At 48.4% G+C, this 24,685-nt stretch overlaps 1 protein-coding gene across 1 annotated transcript in view; it reads left to right on the plus strand.

The window, feature by feature from the left end:
* The window catches only part of FRMD4A (FERM domain containing 4A), a 356,582-nt gene that overhangs the window by 226,590 nt on the left and 105,307 nt on the right, over positions 1 to 24,685 (plus strand). Inside the window, exon 2 of the mRNA XM_082754671.1 lies at positions 11,831 to 11,896. Within this exon, the coding sequence (XP_082610797.1) occupies positions 11,831 to 11,896 (66 nt within the window). The remainder of the gene's footprint in view (positions 1 to 11,830; positions 11,897 to 24,685) is intronic.

The raw sequence follows: 24,685 nt of genomic DNA on the forward strand, positions 1-24,685 counted from the left end.
GTATGTCCCGTTTCCTAGAAAACCACAAATGATTTTCCAAAGCCGTGGAGTGAGTTGGAGTCCCTGGCTTCTGGGAGATGAATGCCATTAAGGGGCCAAAATGACTTTTACTGGTTTCCTCTCCAGTCAGATACTGAGAGGAGGTCCCAGCCAGAATTTCGATCAGCTCCAAGCTTCTGGAAGCACTTCTGTGTGGATGAGTAACAAAGATTTGCCTCCCTCTGTTCCAAGCCACCTTTGCAGCCCACCTGCTCATGGGTCAAAGGGAGCCTGGAGGTTTTTTCCCTGCCCATGCCTGGCTCCAACAGGCTGCCTGTCAAGACAGGGAGCGGAAGAGCCTGGTTCAGGTATCTTTCCCACTGTGTCCCTGCTTTGTGGCATGTGTAGCAAAATGCCTTTTCCACCCTCTGTCTGCACTGTTGGGATGTGATGTGACTCAGTGTAGTAATCTCTGGAAAAGTCCTTGCGGGCACAAAAAGGGAGGTGATATGAGCCTTTTTACTTAAACTCAGTTTAAAAGGGATGACTAAAAATCTCCTAGAAAGCTGCAAACCAAAAGCAAGAGGTCAAAACTTCCATTTTGGCGAGCAGAAATCCTGTGTGTGTACGCATCCACGTGTAACACACAACGTCTCAACAATGGCTGTTGGGCTTGCCAACCTGCAAGGCTCGGGCTCTGTGGCTGGATTATTTTTTTTTTCCTTCTTAGAAGTTCCCAGCTCTCCCAACCAAAATAAATCTGGCTTTGTTTGGGTTTCCTGACCGCGTGGGATCCAGCGCCGCTGCAGCCGCCCCACACACACCGCGGCACTGTTGGCATCCTGTCCGTCTGAGACAAAATATTTTGTACCAGGTGCCACCAGCAACTGCTTTGTGGATGGGGGAGCTGCGGGAGAATGACCCTGCTACTTCCACACCAGGAAATTTATGTAGGATGGAAAGCCACCACCCCAAATGAGCAGCTCCGAGAGCCAGCACAAAATCTGCAGCTGAAATTTGCACCCCTCCTAGGGAGGAGGATGTGGATTGAGCTCTTCCCATATTTAAAACTCGGTTTTGTCCTTTCTCTGCGTGGAAGGTCTCTCTCCTGGTTGTCCGCTGGGTTTTTTGGAGGTGCCCATCATCACAGCACGTGGCTGCCACGTGTGTTTGTGTACCGTGGGAGAGCCCGGGCACTGGCGTTTCTCAGTGAAATGTGCTCTCAGGGGGACACGGATGATTTAGGGGATGCCTAATGAGATGCAGGGCCTGCCTCACGCACACACACACACACACAGCACAGGGTAGAAACACACTGGAAAACAAACAGCTTGCCAAGGCAATTTCCATAGCCTCTCGCTACTCTGAACTGGAAAGACTTAAAAAGTGGGGTGGAAAATTTTAAATAAATAAAAAATCTGCACTGCACCCCAGGAGACACTTTCTGAAATGCTCTTGGGGCACCAAGAGAGAATCTGGGGGTGATTTGTAAATGCAGAGGTACCGGGCGGTGTCCTCTCTTCCCTGGTGTCCCCTTGCCAGCACTGCCAATTGCCTACACGGCAGAAAGCTGCTCCAAAACAGGCATCACATCCTTGGAGAGCTGGGCTCTGGGGTATTGGGTCCAGCCGCTGAGTTTGCAGACGTTGCATCAGGCTGTTCCCTCTTCATCTCAGCTCTTCTTCATCGATTCTGCACAGTACTAAAGAGCTGCTGTGTTTTCTTCCAGAACAGAGCATCCTTCCCCTGCTCTTAAAAGGCAGAGGCACCTGGGAGAAAAGCTCAGGTAGAGAGGTTTATTCCTGGTTCCTCTCTTTCATAGATTACAGGATGACCATATTTATTATTCCGTGGGTGTCTTCATGCAGAAAGGACCCATTTCTAACTCTTGCCCTCTGTCCCTAGAGTTTTTCTGCATTAACAGGCAGAGCATTCCCAACACAGGCGATGCAAAATCCTGGCATCACTCAGAAGATGAATGGGAGTGTAAAAGTGCAGGCAGTGTGTCCTAGGGGTGCTTGAGCCCAAAGTGGTCCTCAGCAAGCTCAGCGCTGGGAGCTATCAGGACAGGGAAAGGCAGGATGGACCCAGCACCCAGCCAGTTGTTTGGGGAGATGCCCCCACCCGTGTCCATGGGAGACGTCCCTTTTCTGTAGCCCTGGTTTGGAGAATCTGCTGTTTGCCAAGGCTGCTGAGTAGCCATGGCTGGAAACGACTTGGTGACATGGTCTTGCACTGGAAGCATATCAGTTCTCACAGTGTTATTCAAAGCAAAAAGGAAAGAAAAAAAAAAAAAAAAAAAAAAAAAGGCAATTATGTGCACAGATTAGTATTTTTTTTTTCATGCCTGGAATGACTTTTGCAAGTGTGTTTTCCATTATGTATTATATATAACACTGTTTAGTGCAGACTATTGACCCGCTCTGCTACAGAACAGCTGAGTGATGCACAGCCCAGTGCCTTGGCTCGATTGATCCGGGCAATCACCGCTCACACCTCGAAGTAGTGGTTGATACAGTAAGTACAAGAGACTCAATAAGCACTAAAAGGACACTTTAAGCCTTAAATCTTAATTTGTCCTTTAAAAATATTTCATGCATACTACTGCTTTCTAGTGCCTTGGGTCACTTCGGTCATCTTCCTATGAACCTACATTGATTTTTTTATATATATATATATTTTCTGCAGCAAATCTCACAAGTTTCAGTAACAAATAAATCTCCCTGTTCTCTTCCATAACTAAACTAAGCCTCCTACAAATGTTTTCCCAGGAGACTTGGATGCTCTCATGTAATTACCACCCTGTCTGCGTGCACAAATGAGTGATATCTGGAACAGTTTGCTGAAAATATGCCACGTTTGAAGTGCGAAGCTGTACCAAAAATATATATATATGTATACTTACAAGGAATTAAAAGTCAGATGTAGGAGAGCTTAACAGACATTCTAACATCTTTGGGAAAAATAGTAATAATCGATTGCTACGTGCATTAGTACAGCACAGTCATTATTATGCTGATGACTCATGGTGCTTGCCGCAGTACGGAGCAGGGAGTGAACCAGAAGGTGACCAGGAGTCCCCAAAGAGAGGTTGGTGTGACTTATAAAAGGCTGCAGAGTCCATTACTGGTAGAGGAGAGCCCTGACAACTAATTTAGATCCTTTTCCCTTAGACCATACTATGTCCTTTGTGCATAGCAAGCAGAGCAGGAGCTCTTTCAGTATATGCTGTGCATGCATGGGGTGAAAGAGCATTCGTTACCTTAAAGTGCTTATATCTAGAGAATAACTTTACCCTAGGAAAAAGAAATACAAAATAAAACAGGGGATTTAGAATGAGTAGTGGGAAGAATTTCTTCATAAGAAAGTGACCAAGTATTGAAACGGGCTGCCCAGGGAAGCGGTGGAGTCCCCATCCCTGGAGGTATTTATAAGGTGGTGGCACTAAGGGACATGGTTTAGTGACGGCACTCGGTAGGTGAGGCTGATCATTGGACTCAGTGATCCTGAAGGCTTTTTCAAACCCAGATGATCCTGTGATTCTGTGAATAAAGACGTTCGTTGTACAGCTTAGCTGAGCTGAGTTAGCCCAGGAGAAGATCACATGAGGTGCAGGTTATCTGGAGTTTTAACTGGGAAACTTGCAGCAAGGAATATTTTTTACCCGTCAAGCTTGATTAATATAGCCATGAGGGGTCTTATTTTTTGCTATATATTTTTTTGCTGATACTGACACTTTGATCCCCTTTTGCAGCCCTTGGGCAATACTTTGGAGTGGGGATGAATAGCATGTCCCATGGTCAGCACGGGGGGATAAGGCCATGGGTTGTCTGAGCTCATGCCCATTACTTCCCGAAGGATGGGACTGTCTGGCTGCAATGGTTTCATGTGGACCAAGTGGTTTCACCTCACCTAAAGATGCTCTGCAATGCAGGGTGCAAACAGCTTGCCACGTGACTCATTTAAAGTTTTTTTTTGTACAATAGAGCTGTCCCAAGAGCTTTAGGAGCTCTGGCCTGTCCTTGACCTAAAAACATTGACCCAAAGCAAGTGTCCGCATTGGGCCAGCTGAGACAAGGTTTATCAAGACAGGAGCAGAACAGTTTTTCTGAATGCAGGAGGAGCTACAAAATGTAAGGTTTAAGATATCTGTGGCCAGTGAATCCTCTAGACTAAAAGCCCTGGGTCACCTCTCCCTGGTCTATGGGAGCTCCAGAGCTCAACGATCTCTTGTAGGCAGTGGGGGCAAGGCTCAGAAGCTGATATATTTTTAAGCTGCCAATTGTTATTTTCTAGCCGAGAAAGGGAACAGCAAGAGTTACGTGGGAGAAAGAGTCAAACGTGGTAAAACAGCACGCGTTGGGAATGCCCTCCTCTGCATCAGCTTCAGAAAGCAGAGAGGGTGCGCGGTGTCCTGGTTTCCTTTCCATCTGAGAAGATTGGGATCTGTATTATTTTAAAGAAACAAAACAATACGTGACATAAAACAGCACAACCTTCACTCCAGTGAGGAAGCCAGCCTGGCCAGGAAAGGGCTTTCTTATCGCAGGATATAGCTGAGAGCAGACCTCTGTGGCCAGCCGCTCTCGGAGCGGTGATTTAGGCGTCTGCTGGGTACTGCCCTGCTCACTTTAAGACGCGGCGTTGGAATTAGATTTAATTCTAACTACACGGCTCAAGCACCGAGTGTTTTGAGGTTAAGAAGCGGCATTCCCGGCTTTAAAGTTCGCCTGAGAGTTATTGCTTGACGTTGTAAATGGACTTAAGGACCGTAGGAAACGGTTTTTCATTTCAGCTCGGATACAGTAAGCCACTTAAACACTTGCTTATGTCACACTGAAATAAAAGGGATTTATGTGCGCCGCTCTGTGCCTTGCTGAATCAGAGCGTTTTTGCTGATGGCTGTTTGCAGGCGGCATGAGAAACAACCTGTGCGGATGTCCCGGGGGGGAGCTGGGAGCTGGAAAACACTGCCTGAAGCCCTCAGGAAGCTCAGAGCCCCTGGGCAGGCCAGGAACTCTTTTGTCAACTCTCAGGACAAAGCAGGGAAGTCGCCAGGTCACCCAGTCTGCAGCTCTCCTTAACGTTCATCCCATCGCTCCCCGATGGCACTTGCACAGTTGGTGGGTCACACCAAGCCCATCCCAACATACCCACCATCCCTCCTTCTTGAGGAGGACTCTTTCTGCCTAATTACTGATGTTGTTTTCTTTCTCCTTTGCTATGTGTTTGCAGAAATGATTGCAACGTTTGAGGTTGCCCCTCTCAAACACATCCTGCTCACACTGGGTCCCCTTGGGTAACGTCAAGTTCCTCAAAAGAACAGCAGCTCTTCCCTTCTGAAGGGCTGGAGAGGTTTTAAGAGCTGCAGATGCAACCATGTTTTCAGAAATTTCATCTCCTTTCCCTAATTTGTGGGGTATGGTCATGGGTTTTTCAAGGGGTGGGATAAAGATGCTTGCAGGGAAAGCCAAAGGTCTTGCTTGCGATACATTCCTCTGGTCCTACAGAACCTGAAGGAGATGCTGCCTCATTGCTGGCAGAAAATATCATTTTCTGGCCCTTCATCCAGCTGCTTGCCACGTGTGTATTTCACAGAGATGTGGAGCACTTCCATACCAGGGAAACCCACACTGCTTTAGTAGCTGGTGCCAGGTTATGCATCACCAACAGCGCTGCCGCTACTCACATCACCGCTATCCACATCTACAAGATCTCTCCTTGGCCTGTGCTTCAGGGTCCAAAGCTCTATTTGCTACCGAGTTGCTCCCATTTTGTTGAAAATGTGACATCTTAGTTCTCCTACAGAAATTCTGCTAAAAGATTGCAAACCTCTGAAGTTATGGCTGGGTCTCCTTCCTAAGGAAAAAGCATCTGGCTTACAACTGGCCTCTCGTGCTCCAGGGCACTAAGTAGCCTTTCCAAGAAGAAACCATCACAGGAACCAATGTGGATGGCAGCAGTGCTCTGTGTTGGGTTTCGGCGCATTGTAGTGAGAAGCATTTGTCCTTCTGCCTTGTCATATTTTAGAAGGCAGCCTACGCCAGAAGCTTTCTGCCAAATTAAAATCACTTTTCTCCCTCTTGAAAAGAGAAATTGCAGACCAGGCTTCCTGCTATAGGCTTAGGAAAGATTCGTGGAAATGAGTAGTAGAAATGAGGACCACATTCGGACTGCGTGGCAGTCCCTCTGCTTCAAGTTTCTCCTGGATGCCTCCCCATCCTCAGAGCCTCCATCCACCGAGGTTTGGGTGGAAATAAGCCTGCAGCAATTTGGATCTTTCTGGTAGAGGGAAGAGCAGGGAAACGAGTGTACGGGAGGGCTTTGGACCTGGAAAGCAAGCAGGCGTGAACAGAGCTGCAAAGATGCTCCTTTCTTCCACGTTAAAATGTGAGGGTAAGGACAGGAGATGACCAAAGGGGCCATGCTGGTCAGTGTGACAGAGCCACGGGCAAGACCAGCCCCAATTTGACAACGCAAAATACATCTATGTGCACACACCAACCCACAACACATCACTTTCTCCCTCTCCCTCCTCACCAGCAGAGGAGCTGCCAGGATGGAAGGCAGTGAGAAGTGGTCAAGTGGGAGCAGGGCGTTTAATCTAATAGTTTATTTTAATCAGCGGGCTGTCATCTCTCTCTATCTCCTTTCAGCGGGTCTGTCCAACCGACAGGCAAAGTGACACCGGTTTTTGTGTGTTCAGCACAGTAATTGCCACCTCTACATGTGGCGAGCATTTAGGAAATATCCTGCCTCCAATTATAATTTCTGATTTGAGTCATGGAAGAATACACCGTACCCTCTTTATTCCTGCAGTCACCGGCTAATGAAACGTGCCACGGGTATTTATAGAACTGCCACTGTAAATAGCATTTGCATTTGGTGCCTCGGAGTTATTTAGTGCGACGGTACTTTCACCAAGAGGATTTTTTCTTTTTTTCATTTTGAAAGGGAAAGGTTCCCTTTGGAGCCGTCTCCTCCCGTCGCCTCTGCTGTTCGTGGTGGCTGCAGCAGTTGTGCGGACGGTTGCTGGTAATTTAGTGACAAGATGACACGAGCACAGGGATTAGCAGAGTGCGGTGTGGGTTTTGGGGCTGCGCTGCAGACGGTTTGTAGGATGCTCCGAGACAGCGTTTGGAGCTACAGCAAAGATGAATAGAGAGGAGGGAAGTCGCCAGAGTGGTTCGTGCAGCAGTGCAAAACAGCTGCCAGCCCATCTTTCCTAGGAAACCCGTCATGTAAATATTTGGGTAGGAGCCTCCAAATGAGATTTAAAGTCTGCTGTTCGTGACAAAGGTAACTAAAACCTCCTTTTCTTGAGAAAGGCATCCAGGATCCAGAAGATCCCACAAGTAACAAGGCAAAATACTTGCATTTGGTAGCATATTCAGAGCGAACAAGTGCACACGTCAAATCTTGTTGTCACAGACACCTCTCCAAGTGTCTTACAAAGGAGGTCAGCAGTGTTTCTCCCATCCTGCAGGTGCAGGACTCATGGTGCAGACCTGCACCCATGCCTTGTGTCCGATCAGCTCTCCTGAGCGCTCCTCCAGCACCCCATCCACACAAACACACTGCTGCAGATCTCCACGTGCCTTGCAAGCACCATCTGTGTCTGTGCAGTGGAGATGCATTATCCCCAGTTTTTACATAAATGACAGAGATTTTTAAAAGCGCGAGCGTGGAGTTCTTCAAGCACTCGGGGGTCACGCTGCATGTGCAGGCACTAAAAGTAACAGCAGATTTTCAGAAGAATGTGACGTACTGAGCAGTTTGGGGGGAAAAAAATAAAAAAATCTGTTATGTGTTTTGGCACATAATTCCCATCCGACTTCGTGATAAGTCTGGCCCATGAAATGCATGTGGCCCCTCTTCACACACGAAGGATGCTGCTCTCTGCCATATGGTTAGTGCAGGGTTTGTAGCACAGTCCCACCCCTTCACACTTCTCGAGAAGCATCAGAAATTTGGGGGGTGGATGTAGTATCCTGTGTTGGAGAGCTTTCCCGGGCTGAGCGCTAGAGCCCAGCTTCAGGTATGGGAAAACCAGGTTTAGGATGCAGCAGGATCAGTTGTCCTGCCCAGGGTGCATCGCTCTGGTTTGAGCATCAAGGGTATCAAGACTGTCAGGGTGGATTAGACACCTGACTTTTTCCTTTCTGCAGTTAGGTTAGAGGGCTCTTTGCCTCCAGAAGGGAACTGGAAGGCTGTGTTAATGCAGGAAAACTCAGTGCTGAGCTCACAGGACATGATCTGGAGCAAACCTGACCACTTCCCTTCGCACCAAGTGTCCTTGCCTACCATTAACAGCTCTGCCCAGCCACTGCTTCTTCTCCCTTTCTTGAGATTTTACTTTGCCATGTCGAAGGGAAAGCCATGCCTTTGTGCCTCTCAGCTTTCAGTTGCCCCCATCTTTCTCAGAGAAAGAGCACGGGAGTGGAGAACCTCAATTCACTCCTTGTAGCCTCCCTCCTCATGCTGCTCAGCTCACCTTTAGTGACCTCTTGTTCCCATGTTCCCATCTAAAGGGCTCTGCTGTTGGTTTCCCCTCTCATTACACAGAGGAGCAGAAGGAGTTCCTGGCCTTGTCCCACAAGAGGCAGCCACAGCCTCATCGCAGTGCAGCAGGTACCTCAGAGCAGCAGATTTACAAAGCATCAGAGGCACCATTTTCCATGCAGACAGGCTGTGCTGAAACAGTTCCTTCTTGCTGTGCTTTGAAACATTCCCCTTTCTTGCTCTGACAAACTGCTCGAGTTTGTATTGTTCTGACGATGGCAAAAAGCACACCGCGTGGGCTTCAGGCACCTGGCAGAATAATAAAGCAGAGAGGAGGGAGGGAAGGACCATCATGGTTTAGTTTATAGCTGCTAGGAAGTCTGTCTTCTGCCGTCTCCATTTCTTTTCTCTTCTTTTGGAAAGCATCATTTATTTCAGTTGGGAAATGAAATAGCCCAGTGGCTGGGCATCCTGCCTACAAAAGAAAATGCTGTATCAGAGATCAGCCATGTAAATGACAAGGGTTTTGAGCATCAAAGGATCAACCAAGATAGAACTTGGAGCCTCCGTTTCCAAAACCACAGGCTCCTTCACTATCTGTGGAGGTGCCTGAGGCTGGGAGCAGGGACTGGTGCTGCGTCTCCTTCTCCCCCCAAGGCTGTGTAGCAGGTGGTGCATCCTCCCCAGCTCCTGGAGCATCTCTTCACCATCTCTCATGTAGGAAAACCTGGGTGGAAATGGTCTGCAGGCCACCAGTTGGGGTCATTAGCTAGTAACATAAACCTTCAAACTGCTGAGAGGCACAGAAGCAAAGTGCCACTAAAGAATTAAAGTATGCACTTTGCTGTGTCCTCACACACTTCAAGTCAAACTGTAAAAATTACCATGGTCTTTGAGAGCCACCAAGGACTTTGCTGATGGACAGAAGTGCTGGGGGCAAGCTGACATGGAAGCAGCATTGTTTCCCTCCCTTCCCTCCCCCATTTCTGCAAGTGATGCTTATGAAATGCTCTGCTTGCAATTTGTCAATCATCTGTGCTGCATTTCAGAGCTTCACTTTATTTAGATACTTCATGTTACCAGCTGGTTGCATTTGGGATTTCTTGAAGCAGCAGAAGCACTAAGAGGAGACGAAACTCTGGGTTGGGAAAGTGTGGAGAACAAGAGAAGTTCCCAAGCAAGTATTTTCCTGAAATACTAAAGCACAAAGTTAAACATCTAAGAAAATTTTCCCTTTTGCATCTTTTTGCTTTATTTTTTTCCTCATTTCCACATTTGTGTAACCGCTCAAGTACAGCACATGAGCTCTGGACTGTGCTCCTGCCATGGTGCGTTACTGCCATGAGAAAGTCCCAGCTTTATTTCTTGCCTTGGGTAAACTCATGTTAAAACTGCAATATCGATGCACTCTCCCCATCTTAGGGATGCTGCAGATACCTGACAGCAAAGGGGTGAGGCAGAGAGGGAGAGACAGAAGCTCTGGCTGCTCAGAGCTTTACCCATGGTGCTCCTTGGTGGAAGTCCAGCACAGCCTGTGGTTCCCTGCACCTACATGACAGTGCTGACAGCTGCTTAATTCAGAGTTCATAGAGGAAATCTCTCTCACTGAGTAATATACCTATAAGAAGCAATATTTTGCATAACATTACTTACAAGATGAAACTCCCGTAAGAAGACAATTTATAGCCACGGAGGTAACTGGCTGACATTTACGAGGAGCCTTGTTTTACAAGGCTTTGCTTTGGCTGCAGTGCCAGGGCTCCAGTTGTGTTCACGGAAAATGAGTGGGAAAGTGAGGTTGTGCATGGTATGCCAGAGCCACTCTGGTGCAGGTAATGACCTGGGTAAAGCCTGCTTGGGCTGCATTGGGCTGAGCATGCCAAGACTGTAAATTTGGGGTGAGTTGAAGGGAAAAGCTCATTTTCACAGAATCACAGGATGGCTGAGGTTGGAAGGGACCTCTGGAGGCCATATGCTCCAACCTCTCTGCTCAAACATCTAGAGCAGGTTGTTCAGGACCATCTCCAAGCAGTTTTTTGAGATCTCCAAGGAGGAGACTCCACAGCTTCTCTGGGCAAGGGTTGGTCTGTCCTGACCCCAGCAGAGGAGGAGATGGACAAGGGACAGATCTCACAAGGAGGACAGGAGCACACATGAGCAGGTTGAGGGGATGGTGCTGGAGATGGTGTTGGAGATGGCTGAGGTTGAAGACCCCATGCCACGGCTATGCACTGCCTGTGCTATGGGTGCTGGAGGACATTGTTTCAACTCACCCAGTCATCAGGATATGCCTTGGCTGGAGTGTGTTGTGTCCCCAGCAGCCTGAACAGCAGCACAGCAGGGCCAAGCTTAGTCCAGGCATGCGTGACTGCCCTGGGGCTGCCTGTGTGCTGCCCAAGTCATGCTGGGGAAGAGATTTCCAGGAGCAAAAGAGGCTTAGGCTGCCCATATCCCATTAGGGGATTGTGTGTGCGGCTGGAGGGCTTTACGGGGCTGAGCCTGGATCCGGGGCTGTGCAAAGCAAAGTTGTTCCTCATGATGCTGTGTGTGTGACAGGGCGTCAGGAATGGCCTTGGCTGACTGGAGGGAAGTTTCCTCAGGCCAGGGCTCATTTATTTCTTAACACCCCAATCTACAGGACCTTGGAAGAAATAGTGTTCTAGACATAAAAGTGTTACTGATATTATCGTGCCTGTTAAGAGTTCAAGTAAATTATACTAGTATGGATACACCTATGGACCAATATAATAGTTAAGGACATAAAACTATTAGGAAGTGTCCAAAGGAGGGTTACAAAGATGGTGCAGGGTCTAGAGGGGAGGATGTGTGAGGAGTGGCTGAGGTCCCTTGGTGTGTTCAGCCCAGAGCAGAGCAGGCTGAGGGGAGGCCTCATGGCAGCCTGCAGCTCCCTCACGAGGGGAGTGGAGGGGCAGGCGCTGAGCTCTGCTCTCTGGGGACAGCGACAGGACCCGAGGGAACGGCATGGAGCTGGGACAGGGGAGGGTCAGGCTGGGGGTTAGGGACAGGTTCTGCACCCAGAGGTGGTCAGGCACTGGGACAGACCCCCCAGGGCAGTGGGCACAGCCCCGAGATGCTGGAGTTCAAGAAATGTTTGTACACCACCCTCAGAGACATGGCCTGGTGTTCACCTTTTCTTCCTTCCAGCCTTTTCTTTCCCTGGTGCCAAAGAAGGGGAATTTAATAAATAAATAAATAAATAAATAAATAAAGCCGAAAGCAAGGCGGTGAATGAAAGCCTTTAGGTTGTATCCGGGGAGCCGGCTGCTGGAGTTGCGTGCCAGAAATGTGAAGCTGCATGCCTTGAACACATGCCTCTTCTCTCTTGCAGATGACGGAGGGCCGCAGATGCCAAGTGCACCTCCTCGATGACAGAAAGCTGGAGCTCCTCGTCCAGGTAGGAGCGGCTCATTTCTCCATCCATGGGTTTGTTCCAAATAATCTGGGGAGAGAAAAAGGGAGAGGAAAGGGTTTTCAGACGGTTTTCTCAGCAGCTTCATGCTGTGATTGCGTGCACTCGCGCTGGGGGAAGATGTGCACAGAGGTGTCTGTGGGAGCTGATTCATGATGGGCTTTGCCTTACTTTGTGCCAAACCAGTCCCTGTCCCCACCAGTGGGAGGGAAAACCAGTCTGGGTCTTTTTGACATTGTTACTATATCACTTCGATATTTTTAAATTAACCTTTATTGAGAAACTGCTTAAAAGCATCTTAAGCATCTGCTTAAAATACCCCAGCCTGGGTTTCTGTCCCCATTTCTTGTCATCTGAACTTGATGTATGATGCTCAGGGTGCATCACGTGGCAGAAGAGGATGCGGTGCTGGTGTCAAGGGCGGATGTCACTGGAGACATTTCAGAGGTTATAAATTGTGTGTCAAACACAAACATGCATTAAAATACACCTGTGTTCCATCCACCTTTTTTATTCTTTATTTTTAAAAAGGTAAAATTAGGAAAACGAGAGCCTGGTGCTGGATGTGTAACTATGGGCTCATGGATGCAGCCGTATCCTCAGCTTTTCTGGCAATTTTGGCTCCCGCCTCAGAGATCACCAAGGGGTTAACAGCAGGAATTAGAAGAATGCCTTTCCTTTTACAAAGGCTGCTGGGCAGCCCCAGAAGCAGGAAATGAAACTTCCCATGGCGGCTGAATCACGGGCAGCTGATACGCTGAGGGTGGGGGAAGCATCCCACCCAGGGAAACCTGAATGGGGATTGCTGAAGGCACGGTGAATCATCGGAACTGCATTCAGCCCCGCTTTCTGAAAGGTGGTTTAATAATACCACTAAAAATATCTTAACGGGTAGTGCAGTTTTGAGTCCTTAGTCACCAAGGAGGTGAAATCCGGAGACGCTTGATGTGCACCGGGTGTCTGTGCGATCAGAGAGCCAGAGCTGAAAGGGGAATAGCTAAATAATGATGACTAATTCGTTTGAGCAAAATGCCATACCAGCGATGCTGTATCTCTGCATGGTGAGCATCCCTGCACACAGTTTTCTGAGGCTTAGCAGAAGGTTCAGGGGTTTCTGCCCATCTTTGCATTGCATCCATATGCATGGCCATAAGCACATCCATCACAAGGAGGAGACTTTTGGCTTCCTATTTCACAGAGATGCCTTTGAATTATTTTTTTTTTTAGTTTCATGAGATGAATTGGCTGTTTGGAGAATGGTTCTGCTAAAGCGCTGTTTGTAATATCAATAATCACAGTTCAAAATACGCTGCAGTAAATCTGTATGAATTGCACTGGCCGATTGCTTTCCTGGGGCTTTTCTCAATAGCATTGGGCTTACAATAAAGCACACGAATAACCACAGTGAAGACAAAAGTGAAGGAGGCTGAATCTGGAAGCTCTGGGTCCATTCTGGAGCCCATTCCATGAAGGAGCAGAAACAATATTCACGTGATATATTTTTTAAGTGTTTGATCACACCTTCAGTGGGAATTTCTAGTGATCAATATAGGAAGCGAATTGCTCTGTAAATCACACTAACTAGTCCGCAAGTGACCCGTGGCTGAATTTTATTCACACAATAAATCATCTTGCTGTTTTCAAATACCGTATGAATGGGCAGAGCCAGGAGGTGTGATTGTGAAAAATTCATACCCAGGAAAAGCAGCAACCTCTGCTGCACAGGGGTTGACCCAGCTCTCTGATCAGTACCGTGCCTGTGTGTGTGTGGATGGGATTACCCACTGAGGATGTTTTTTTCTGCTTAAACGATGCCCTTCGACAGCCTTAGGTAGTAGCATCTGCTCAGAGAGTTAGTAACTAAATCACTGCAGGGTGGAGCAGACAGCAGAGGAAGAGGATGTTTGGATTCACATCTCCAATACTAACATATTTTGCAAACTTGGGCAAAACACGTTGGCTTGCCTGCAAAGCCACCAGCTCTGGGGTGGTCGTAGGGCTGCTCTGCTCAGGGCAGGAGCGTGCTGAAGCTCCTCGGAGGGAGCAGTGCTCTGTCCTGGCAGGTCCCCGACCACCGGGAGTGCCGTGCTCTTTGCCAAGGGAAATCTCTCCCCATATCACTTGGAACTGGTGCTGAGACTGTAGCTGGAATTCCCTTTGTAAGATCTGAGCACCCTTATTTTGATTATTGCCTTATCTCGCGGCTGAAGTGAATAAGAAGTTGTAAATATAATGCTCATCCAACCCACAGCTACTGGCTGTCACTTCAAAGTTGTATTTAGCCACGGATGTCTCACCACGGGTTGAAGCTGAGGGCTGATTTGCTGGTTTATGCCGTGGAAGAAATTCTCCCATTGCTGTGTTGGGCTTTAGCATCTCGAGCTGTGTTGGCTTGAATCGCACGTGAGCAGGACTCTCAAATTCTTGTGCAAAATTTGTCCCTTCCCACCAAGCTCAGCATTTCCTGGGAGCTTCTCCATAGCAAATTTCACATTTCTATGGTAAGTTTAAGGGAGACCACTGGGAATCGGCAGAACTGATCTCTCTGCTGGGGTGAGATCAAAATGCTATTCTTACCTGGATCCAGCTTTATGCAGCCTTGCAGTAACTGTGTGCGACATCGAGTGCTCGGGTCAGAGGATAGTTACGGATCCTACTGCCTGAATGGAAGCTTATTTTGGGGTGGAAAAAAAGAGCAGAAGGAGCCGGGTCTGATGGAATGAGGGAGATGGGTACAGCTCCCTCGAAGGGACGCGGGAGGGCTTCTGGAGCATCTTGAAACTGCTTTGGCCAGAGACTCTGGGGAGCTGCAATGATTTCCTCTCCTGCTGCCTCGAGGGCTGCCGGGCAGAACCAGATGCATCTGGGAGCGATCAGCCTGTTTGCAAAGAGCAGTGTATTAAGCAAATGCACTCCCTCCTCGCCTGCGAATTAGCTGCGATCAGACGTGGGGGGTTACAAACACATTGCTCGAAACGTATCACTTGGTGGGTAATGAGGACCATACCTCAGTCCACGGGGGGATGGCAAGTGGTGAATGTGCTCCTGCGGTTGCTCGCAGGAGTCAGCCCCGGCTCCGTGCGACAGCTCCTCCAGACCACAAAGAAGCGTTTTCAACACCACAAATCCTCTCCCCAAACTACAAAGACCTCGCAGGCTGGCCACACAGACGTTTTCGGTGGGACCCCCTCGTGCACATATGTTTTCTTTGCATTGCTGAGCCCCAAAAGTCAGGTTTTGGCTCAGAGGCAGCGTTTATAAGCCCTTCTGTGAATGCTGGCTCGCTTGGGTGCTGGCACATAGCGCGAGGGCTTGGAGATACCCCCACCAGAGAAGCCATCCTGGCTTTACTCAATCAAGCAGTCTGGACTAAAGTCTTTTCCCCCCAAGCTGAGTGGCTGCAGCTAAGGAAAAGCAAAACCACAGGCGTGGTGGATAAAGGAAAGCCCTCCCTGATGCGTTGTGTCAGATAAATGCTGAAATTCAGAAGGTCTAATCATAAACTCAGCAGAGGAGGATCATATGGAAATCTCTTCCTGAGGGTCTGAGACTCAAAGCCTGTTTGACTTGGGATTAAGGAGAGGAGTTGCATTTGGTGTTTCATTTGATAAATGCCTGTTGATGATGTGTTGTGTGTGGCAAGTTTACATACGATTTTTTTTTATAGCATTTTTATCGTGAGTGGGAGCAGAGAGTGGCTCCTCGGATCTTCCTACAGCCACTTTTTTTTCCTGTTTCTCTTTCTGTTTGATGCGTGTTTAGTTTTTAATATATGAGGGGTTTTTTTAGAAAGTGTTTGGCTTTATCCAGCTAATCCAGCTAATTCTTGCTTCCAGAAAATGGACTGGCTCGCATTCCCCGCTCTCAGCCTTCCTATCCATTATGCTGTTTCCACGTGGCCGCAGATCATTTGTCTGCTGCACATGAAAGGTTTGAACTGCTCTATTTAAAGGGTTTTGCGTAATTGGCAATTCATTCCTTTTCATCTTGCTTTTTTGTAAACACAGCTTTTTTTCTGGGCTGGCTGAGTCCCACGCCCTTGCCACGTCTGTGCCGGCTGCCGGTGCCTGTTATCCAGCTCCAGTGACCATCATCCAAAAGTGCTAAGCCCCCTAATTCCTTCCCTCTGGATGAGTTATTGCGGGGACGGAGCTCATCTGAGGCTTGGAGCAGAGCTGGCTAGGGGGGCTGAAATTTGATCGTAGGAAATACCGGGGTCTGGGTTTTCCCCGAGGAGCACATTTGGAAGAGCCAGGAAGGAGGTGGGGGTTAACACCACGCCTGTCCATGGACTTTTGGGTGGGTAATCCACATGTTGTCACTTCTTAAGTAATTTTTAAGCTCGGGGTAAGATAGATGTGCATGTGTATCACCCAGCAAAGCTGCATCACCTGAAAGGAGGTCCTGAGGGAGATGCTCAGTGCTGGTGACCCTCACTCCTCTGGGCTCAGCCTCACCAGAGCCAGGCTGGGGCACGCGGGGTTGTCCTGGGGAGCACACAGCACCTTTGGAGAGCGATAATAATAATGGTAAAAGGGAAGAATAAAATGTTCTCATCTCCTCCCAAGATGCTGCTGGAGTTTTTCAATGTTTTCAGCGTTACTCATGGCCAGGAAACTGCAATCAGCTGGGGCTTGCCAGCATTTCTTGCTGCCTCACTTTTACATGTCAGTAAGTAGGATTGTGACCTGGCTTGGAAAAACTGCAAAGGTTCCTCTTCAGGTGGCACTGAGGATGGCACTGCCGGGAAAATCTGCCCCATTTTTGGCAGATGATTTGTGTGGGGAGCACAGCAATGCGTCCCAGCCTCACAGCAGGAAAAGCAGTCCCCAGGAAAGGCTGAACCTCCTCTGGGATGCCACAGAGATTGCAGAAGAGGGGCTCCAGCACTGTTCCCCTGCCAAAACCGGGTCTGGACAGGGCCGTGGGAGCTGGCCTGTTTTACAAAGCTCCCAGATGCAGAAATGCAGCCGCGCAGCCCTGACCGTAAATGGAGACGTTTGGGTGCCAGTAGCCGGGCGAGAGAGCCAGCACGGCTCCCTGCAGCGCCTGCAGGCTCTGCTCCAAAGGCTTTTTTAACCATCTCTGCGGCAGGAGGCAGCAGCCAGCACTGGGAGTGGGTGTGAGGGTGAGTAATATACCCATGGCACGGGGTATAAATTGCTGGGGTTGCTTATAGGGCATGCCTATAGGGCATGGGGAGTGGGGAAGGGCTGGCTCAGACACTCTTGGAGGAGGGAGGCTCCCGGCATCCCTTCTTCACACCCAGCCTCTCCATGCTGCAGCACAGCAGCTGGAAAATGGCCTTTCCTCTCAAACGGTGGCTTCGTGACAGTCCCCACACTGTTTTTGGAGGTTATGTGTTATTCTGTAGCCCCTCTTCCTAAAAATAATGTATGTTTTCTGTAGGGCAGGGAAATAATTGGAGAGCTGACAGCTCAACCGGAGTTTTCTGCTGTGAATATACCAGAATCCAGTCCTTTGCACTGATAAAATGTACAAATAGTAGATCAAAAATTGATCCAAATCCCATAATCTTAAATTTGTCAGAGCTGAAGGGGTGTTCGAATCTGTGTTTTGGAAAGGAGGCTTTATTTTCCCAAATGGCAACACTCAGACTCTGGTATAAGTCTGACTTCAGAAACAAATCGTGATTTACTACAGCAAGAATAAAAGCACAGTTTTGGAAAACTGAAAAGTACATTTTATTGAGCAACTTTGACACTAAAAATTATTGAGATCCAAAGCTTGGGTTTGACCTGGGAACCATCTAAGGACCCTACCAAGCGGTGTGTGAGGTGGGACTCACATCACCAGAACAAACCAAGCAACCAACAAACCACAGCCTGTCGCTCCTGAGAGATGAGCCATGTGAAACCATTTGTGTGTTGCAGGAAAAGCTCCTCCTGGCCTTTTAGTGGCTCTCAGGTCTCCCTTGGAGGGGTTTGACAGTCAAGTGTGACTGCAAATGGGGCAGGGTTGGGTCACCGTGGGATGGAGAAGGATGGAGAGGGATTGCTCTGCTCGTAGGGAGGTGGGAGCCCAGACCAGTCATTCAGGCCTGTGTTCTTGCTGAGCAGCTAGGAGTTAAGAGGTTTTCAGCTGAAAAGTTGGCCTTTTACCAAAAAGTAGCATTAGGAAGATATGTTTAGCATTGATCTAAGGGCAACACGGTGCTGGGGATGCTTTCACAATCAGCGCACCTCCTGCAGGCATAGTTTTGGCACAATACGCAGATGTTGCCTTAAACCAGGTAAATATTTAAACAAAAAAAAATGGACTAAAAGAGCTAGGTCTGCTCCCAGGTCCAGTTTTTCAGCCTGTGACTGAGTTGAGCTTCTCTGTGAGCCCCAATAAATGCCCTCAGCAAGCATCCACTACTGCTATCTGAAGTCTGCAGAGCATCTGGTGTCAGTCCGGAGGGCACAGCAGCTCCTCTGGGGGGACCAAGGGGACGTTGATGTCTGATGGAGACATATGGGGCCCCCTCAGCACGGGAAACCAAACCAAGAGTTGCACAATGCCAGTGAGTAGAAGGCAGATAAGAAAATTTCCTTGGATTTTAATCCATTTCGGTTTGTAGCTTGGGGGTTCAACTTCTCAGCGTAGGCTCCAGTGAACACAGCAGCCCACAGAAGTCAAGCCTGGAGGGGAAGGGTTTGCTGGGAAATGGAAACAGAAGAGCACGGGGGCAGGAGAAAAATGAGTTTGGTGTGCAGACAGGAGGGAACAACTCGGCTTAAAGCCAGGAGGGAGCTGAGGCAGGGTGAAGGTGACAAAGCAGATCGGCTCACAGGGAAAGGCTTGATGATGAGGGCGAAACTGAAGGGCTTGGGACAGGAGGTGAAATGACCACTAAAAAGGGAAATCCTGAGCAGGGCTTAGGAATTGGGGGTGGAAGAGCTTCTGCTATCCACCCTACCAAGGGTGGTCGTGCTAGGTGGTGAGGCTCACCGTGAGCAGGACTGGGAGAGGGACTGCAGAAGAAGAAAGATGCAAAGCGTCAGGGCATGGATCAGCAGTGAGCCCAGATGGACAGAGAGCACGGAGAGCCTCCAAGAGGATCTGTACACGCAGCAAAGGTCATTCTGGCTTAGAGAAAGGAAAGCTGCATCTAGGAAAGGCAAGAGTGGAAATTAATGAAACCCAGCAGGGATAGCTTCACTCCTCCAAATGTGCTCCTCATCTGCCTGCAGGTAGGCATGGGATGGGAGGAGAATTAGCAGAAGATGGGACAAGAGGAGGCCGGGGGCAAGAGCTGCCGGGAGCAAAGTGACACTGGAGGATGAGTCAGGCTCTGGCTGACCTTGCGGCAGGGGAAAGAGAAGGGCAGAGAGGCAATCTGGTCCTTCACGAGGTTAACTGGAGGGGATGGCGCTTCCCTGGCATGGTAATGCTCCTCCTTCCCAAGCTGCGTGCTGGTTTCTAAATGGGTTTTGTCCTTTCATGATGAAAGACTGCCATAAACGAGCCCTGCACGTCTATCAGGTGCCACGTCAGGAGCCTCAGGGTCTCAGAAAAGTGCCTACAGCCTCGCAGGAAAACGAGCAGGGCACGGCAATCATGCTCCTCCGTGCAGCGAAATGAAGGTGTGATTTCCAGGGGCCTGCATAATCAATATCCCTATTATCAGTCTTCCAGAATAAATTGCATTTAAACTAATACAGGCTGGGGAGCTATCCGTGAGCTGTCAGGAGACAGATAAGCTAAAGACATATGTTTATTCATACCACATAGGCTGAGAGCTGGATATATTTTACAGCTGGCCAAATATGGGTGGAAATATTCTGCGATTTATTTATTTATATTTTTTTTTTCAGCTGCTCTGCTAAAAGCTGTCAGATAGCCTTAATTTTGAGCAGTCGTGGAGCTTTTCACTCTCACTGGGAGGGCTGGTGACTGTCCCAGGAAAGTACCCGATGAAGGGAGAAAGCTCTTCCCTTTCTGGTGAGTTAGTTTCGTAGAGCATCATCTATATAACTCGTCCTGGTGACCTCCCGCCACACACCCCAGGACAGAAATGGAACAAGAAGCATCTGACGGCCACGTTACAGAGAAAACCTCTCCCTCACAATTGCTTGGGATAAGCTCAAACATTCACTATTGTTTCTGCCCGGCTCAGCTGCTCCGTGACTTCAGTGGAGCTATTGTTTGGAAGCTGCTCGTGTCCAACAGGGGCAGTGAAATACGTCATTGTTGCCCCAAAATGTTGCTGCGGCCACGGACAACCCAACGTCCCCCAGCACCGCAACGTCACCCCCTTCCCCTGGGTGCAGCCGCGGGGCACCACCAAGCACAAAGATGGGGAAAAATTGGATTTAGCAGCAAAATGGTGGGGACAAAATGTATGTAGATGCTTCTGCTCTTCTTTATGGTGTTGCAGTCCTCGTGTCAGTGCCCTGCCTGCCATGTCCTGTCCCTTGTCCCCAGCCTTTTATTTAACCTGAGCTACTTTTGAAGGAGGTGGAGAGAGCAGGGCATGGATGAGCTCCTCCTGAAATAGATCCTCTGAGATGAATCCCAACCCTTTTCTCACAACAGGATCCTCTGCAATCCACTCCTGGGTGGGTGTGCACACTGTAGGTGTTCGCGGGTGGGCACATCAGTCCCTCCTGGGCTCGGAGTCCCCCTTTCATGTCCTTCTGGCTGTTCAAGGAGGTGGTAAATTTAGGTAGGGAAATGCTAAATGTGGCACAGGACAAAAGCTGCCTCCTGGAAGGCAATGGGAATGGAAATAGAAAATTATTCTTCTATGATATGGCCTGAGTGAGCAATCTCAAAAGATAATAATGTACGTAGCGGATGATTTCAGGAGAAATTGAGTAGTTTAGAAGAGAGTAATTCAGGAAAAAAAAAAAAAAAAAAAAAAAAAAAAAAGAGAGAGAGAGAAAAAAAAAAAAGACAAGCAAGGTAGCATAGTAGATTTGCTTTCAATACAAGGTTAAAAAAAATGTGCATTTCCAGTCTGAGCCAGCATTTCGGGATGGAGCATTTTTCATCATTGCTGCCATCAGACTGCACCATACAAATACGAGGCTGACAGTGAATGAAGGATGCCAGACTTGATTGTCTACGCGATATTACTCAGTTTGCAGAAAATTGTTTTCTTTTCCTGTTCCTTTTCCTTTTCAGCCCCCAGTGAGTGCAGCTGAGACAAAAGCTCTCAGCTCCCAGCCAAAAGACTCTTCCTCCTGGCACAGAGAGCCTTGGCCATGAGTGAGGCTGTTGGGCTCAGGGGTGTTGCACAGAATGAGTAAAAAAAAATGAGTAAAAAGGGCCCAGAGCTGTTACCAGCACACTGGGAAAAGGTTTCCTTCCCCTTTGCCTTGGTGCAGGTGACTGCAGCAGGCAGCTGGCTGTGGCTGCATGGTGCTAAGTTGGACCAGTTTGCCCAAAGCAATGAATTTGGGCTAATTTAGGGCAGCACGTGGGTGCTTGGGTCCATGAAAGCATCTGGAAATGGCACTGAGCACGGCAGAAAGAAGCTGGGTCCAGCATCGCAGTGCTACCTGCCTCCACGTGCATTGTGTGAGGGTGAGATATCTGCCTCCTCCCAGCCCCCTGCAAGGGCCTTTACCCAGGAGCTTGTCAAAGCTGTCTTTTTTTTTTTTAAGGTCCAGTTTCTTTGGAAATGATGCATAATGCCATCCCAAAGCGATGGAGCAAGCCTCCATCCCCCAGCCCTCGCTGCATTTCCATGCTCCACCAGCCCTTTCCATCCCGAGCTGGGGGAAGCGCCTACTCATGCCACTCGACTACGAGGAGGACTTTGGGAGATGTGATGTCAGAACGCATTTGTCTCTCTGCCGGGTTATTTGCCCGAATTCCCCCTCTTTCCCCCAGGGATGTGCCAGCTTGTTGGCTGCAGCAGCACGGGAGAAGGAGCGAGGCAGGCGCAGCACAAAACGGTGCCTGTGGCATCCGCGTGTGTGTCAGCCACGGCCCGGGCTGTCAGCAGAGAAAACATCAGCTTTTCTAATTTCCACGACAGAGGAGATGGCTCTTGGCTTATAACTGGCCGTGTTTAAAAAAAAAAAAAAAAATACAAATGCATGACCTCATCGTGAGAAGCAAGGCATGTGCTCATTCTCCTCCTGCATTCCCCTCCCGGAGAAGCAATCCTTTCAGATGATAGGGTGCCTTTTCCCTTGCCATCTGTCTGCGCTCGTGGCCGGTTCATCACCATCATGTTTGAACGGTACCTCTTCTGTTATTACCTTTGCCATAAAAGTGCCCATATTAGGGCAGGAAAAAGCACAAATCTAAACCTGCCGGGGTGGCGGCTTCAGTCTCCGTCCCGATTGCGCTGACGCTGCCTTGGTAGCAGGTTGAACCAGATGCTGGGAGGTTGAACCATCAAATCCAACAGTTCTGGAAGGTGTTTTCCTTTGGGAAAATTAACAGCACATGTTTTGGTTTAGTGATGCATCCCTGTTTTTGGAGAGGACTCTCCCCTCAGCTGTGCTGGCTCGGTGTTAGGGACATCGGCTTGCCAAGTTGCAAGCTATAGGGTCTGTAAGTTATATTTGTCTCCCTGAAAAAAAAAAATAAAAAGAAAAAACCTTACATTTGTTCTTCTTAAGAATAAAGTAAAAGAAACCAAGCAAGCCTTTTACACTTCATTCCCACCCCTTATTTTGAAGCCAGGAAGAGAGTTTAATGAATGGAGTCATCCCAACGTGCACAGCAGGGCAGGAACATGTGCATGATGCCCCAGCCCCTGGGATGCCCACGGAAGGAGGCTGCACCATGCATCAGCCTCCTGTAGCGGCCGGGATATTGCACGGGATGGGCACCAGCTGCTGAGCAGCTCTAAGGCAAAAGCACAGAGGGATTTGACTGTGGCGATGGGCTTCTCTTGGTTGACAGGAAGAACCATTTTTGGATTAGTTTGGTTCCCTCTTTTGATGGCATTTCAGGAGTAAATGTCTAATCAGAGTACCTTTCCCATTAAGCTTTCCCTTCACTTCTTCCCCAACCCATCTTAGTAGCAGGCAGGGCATGGACAAGCCAATTATTTGGGGCCCATTCCAGGATTCTCTTCATTACTCCTTTGATTTTTCTTGCCTTTTGAGTGCCCAGAGTGTTTATACAGAGAGGTCATATGTACTAACGAGCTTTAAAGATGAGGCAGCACACTCTGCCTTCCTCACTTGGTCCATCTCATAGGGACAGGGCTCCCCATTCCACTGCTCCCCTCTGCTCTTCTCATGGGCAAAACCAAACCAGGACCTGGATATGGCAGATGTGAGCCAAACGTTCCCAGAGACCGAGGTGGCCCCTCAATATATTTTCAGGATTTTCTTGAATCATTCAGCAAACGTCTCCGAGATACGGAGACTCCCGGTCAGGCACTTTGGGTATGATTCAGAGCTTGTCACAAGCATTTTGCACAGCTCTAGCTCTTGGGCTTTAGAGAACGGTTTTAAAGCACTTTGCAATCCTTTCCCTGAAAAACACTATGGAGGCAGATAGCATGAATTATTATTTATTTTCACTGTGTGGACAGTTGATCAGTGGCAGATGTTTCTAATTGCATTAAGCAAGTGGAAATAATGAGAATTAGATAGCAGATTCTCCGGGAATTTACATTTAGATTGGGTTACATTTTGCTATTAAAATAGCAAATTCAACGTCAGATGCACTGGCTCTTCAGGAGAAAGGGGGGCTGATCATTTTTAATTATTATTTGATTATTCTAAAAAATGAGCTGTGTTACTGTGCTTAAAAATATTTGACTCAAGGGAATGATTTAATAGGTGTGTCTCCCGAGAAAGATGTGGGACAGTGAAGCTGTTCACCAGCCAGCATTTCCTCCACCCTCCAATTCTGCTCGGATTGAAGGGCAGATGAAAAATAAGGGACCCTGGGCGGCCGCAACCCCTATCCCAAAACGTTGCTGAAAAATTTGGCGATGCCGGGATTGGGCTCAGCTGAGCCGCCCGCATCCCTGACAAATTGAATCAAGGGGCACTGACGGGAGACAAGCCTCATGTCCCCACCCAGGCACCACGCTATGCTGAGCTTGGCAGGATTTTGGGGGTGATTTTCTCCCCCGAGCCGATGGCAGCCGAGGAGCAGGACTTGGTGTGGGGAGGAGCAGCATCCGCTGCCTCCAAACGACACGTGTATGACAGCCATCTCCCGCTTCGTGCCAAGAGGAAATGAGCTGTGTTTCAAACCGCTGGAGGTTTTCCTCTGGGGGCTCTCTTGCAGCATTTTTTTTGTTTTGTTTTGTTTTGTTTTCTCTCCTAGATTTCAAGTTCGGCTTCAGACACTGAAATGTGTGAGTCCCCTGTCAGCAGAGAGGGGATTTATGTGCGGTGCAGATTATTGTATGTCTCTGTTAAGTGCAGAATCCAGGCTATGATATTCTTTTAACTAACTAGCTGGCTCAGCTTTTTATTTTTCTTTTTTTTTTTTTTTTTTTTCCTTTTGCTTAATGAGAGCCTTATCCCAAACTCCTTGAAGTCAGAGAGTCTGTCTATCAGGTTCAGTAGGCTTTGGATCAGATTTCAAATCACTGATTCATTATTAATTACACATCTGGGACTCCCTTTTCAAAGAGTTCATTGTTAAATAAATTCACTTTTAGACATTACAGACTTGGCATTCTTGTGCATTTAATAAAATTCTGGCAAACCAGCCAAGAGCCATAGGCCAGCTTCTCTTCTGGTATTGATGGATGAGTCTCTACTGAACAGCAGTGGCTTACACTGCTCGGATATAATATATCTCTTCACTCTCATTTAACCACTTTCCATCTAAGACCAG

The sequence above is a fragment of the Aythya marila genome (genome assembly GCF_965140915.1).
Source record: "Aythya marila genome assembly, chromosome: 1".
NCBI lineage: Eukaryota > Metazoa > Chordata > Aves > Anseriformes > Anatidae > Aythya > Aythya marila.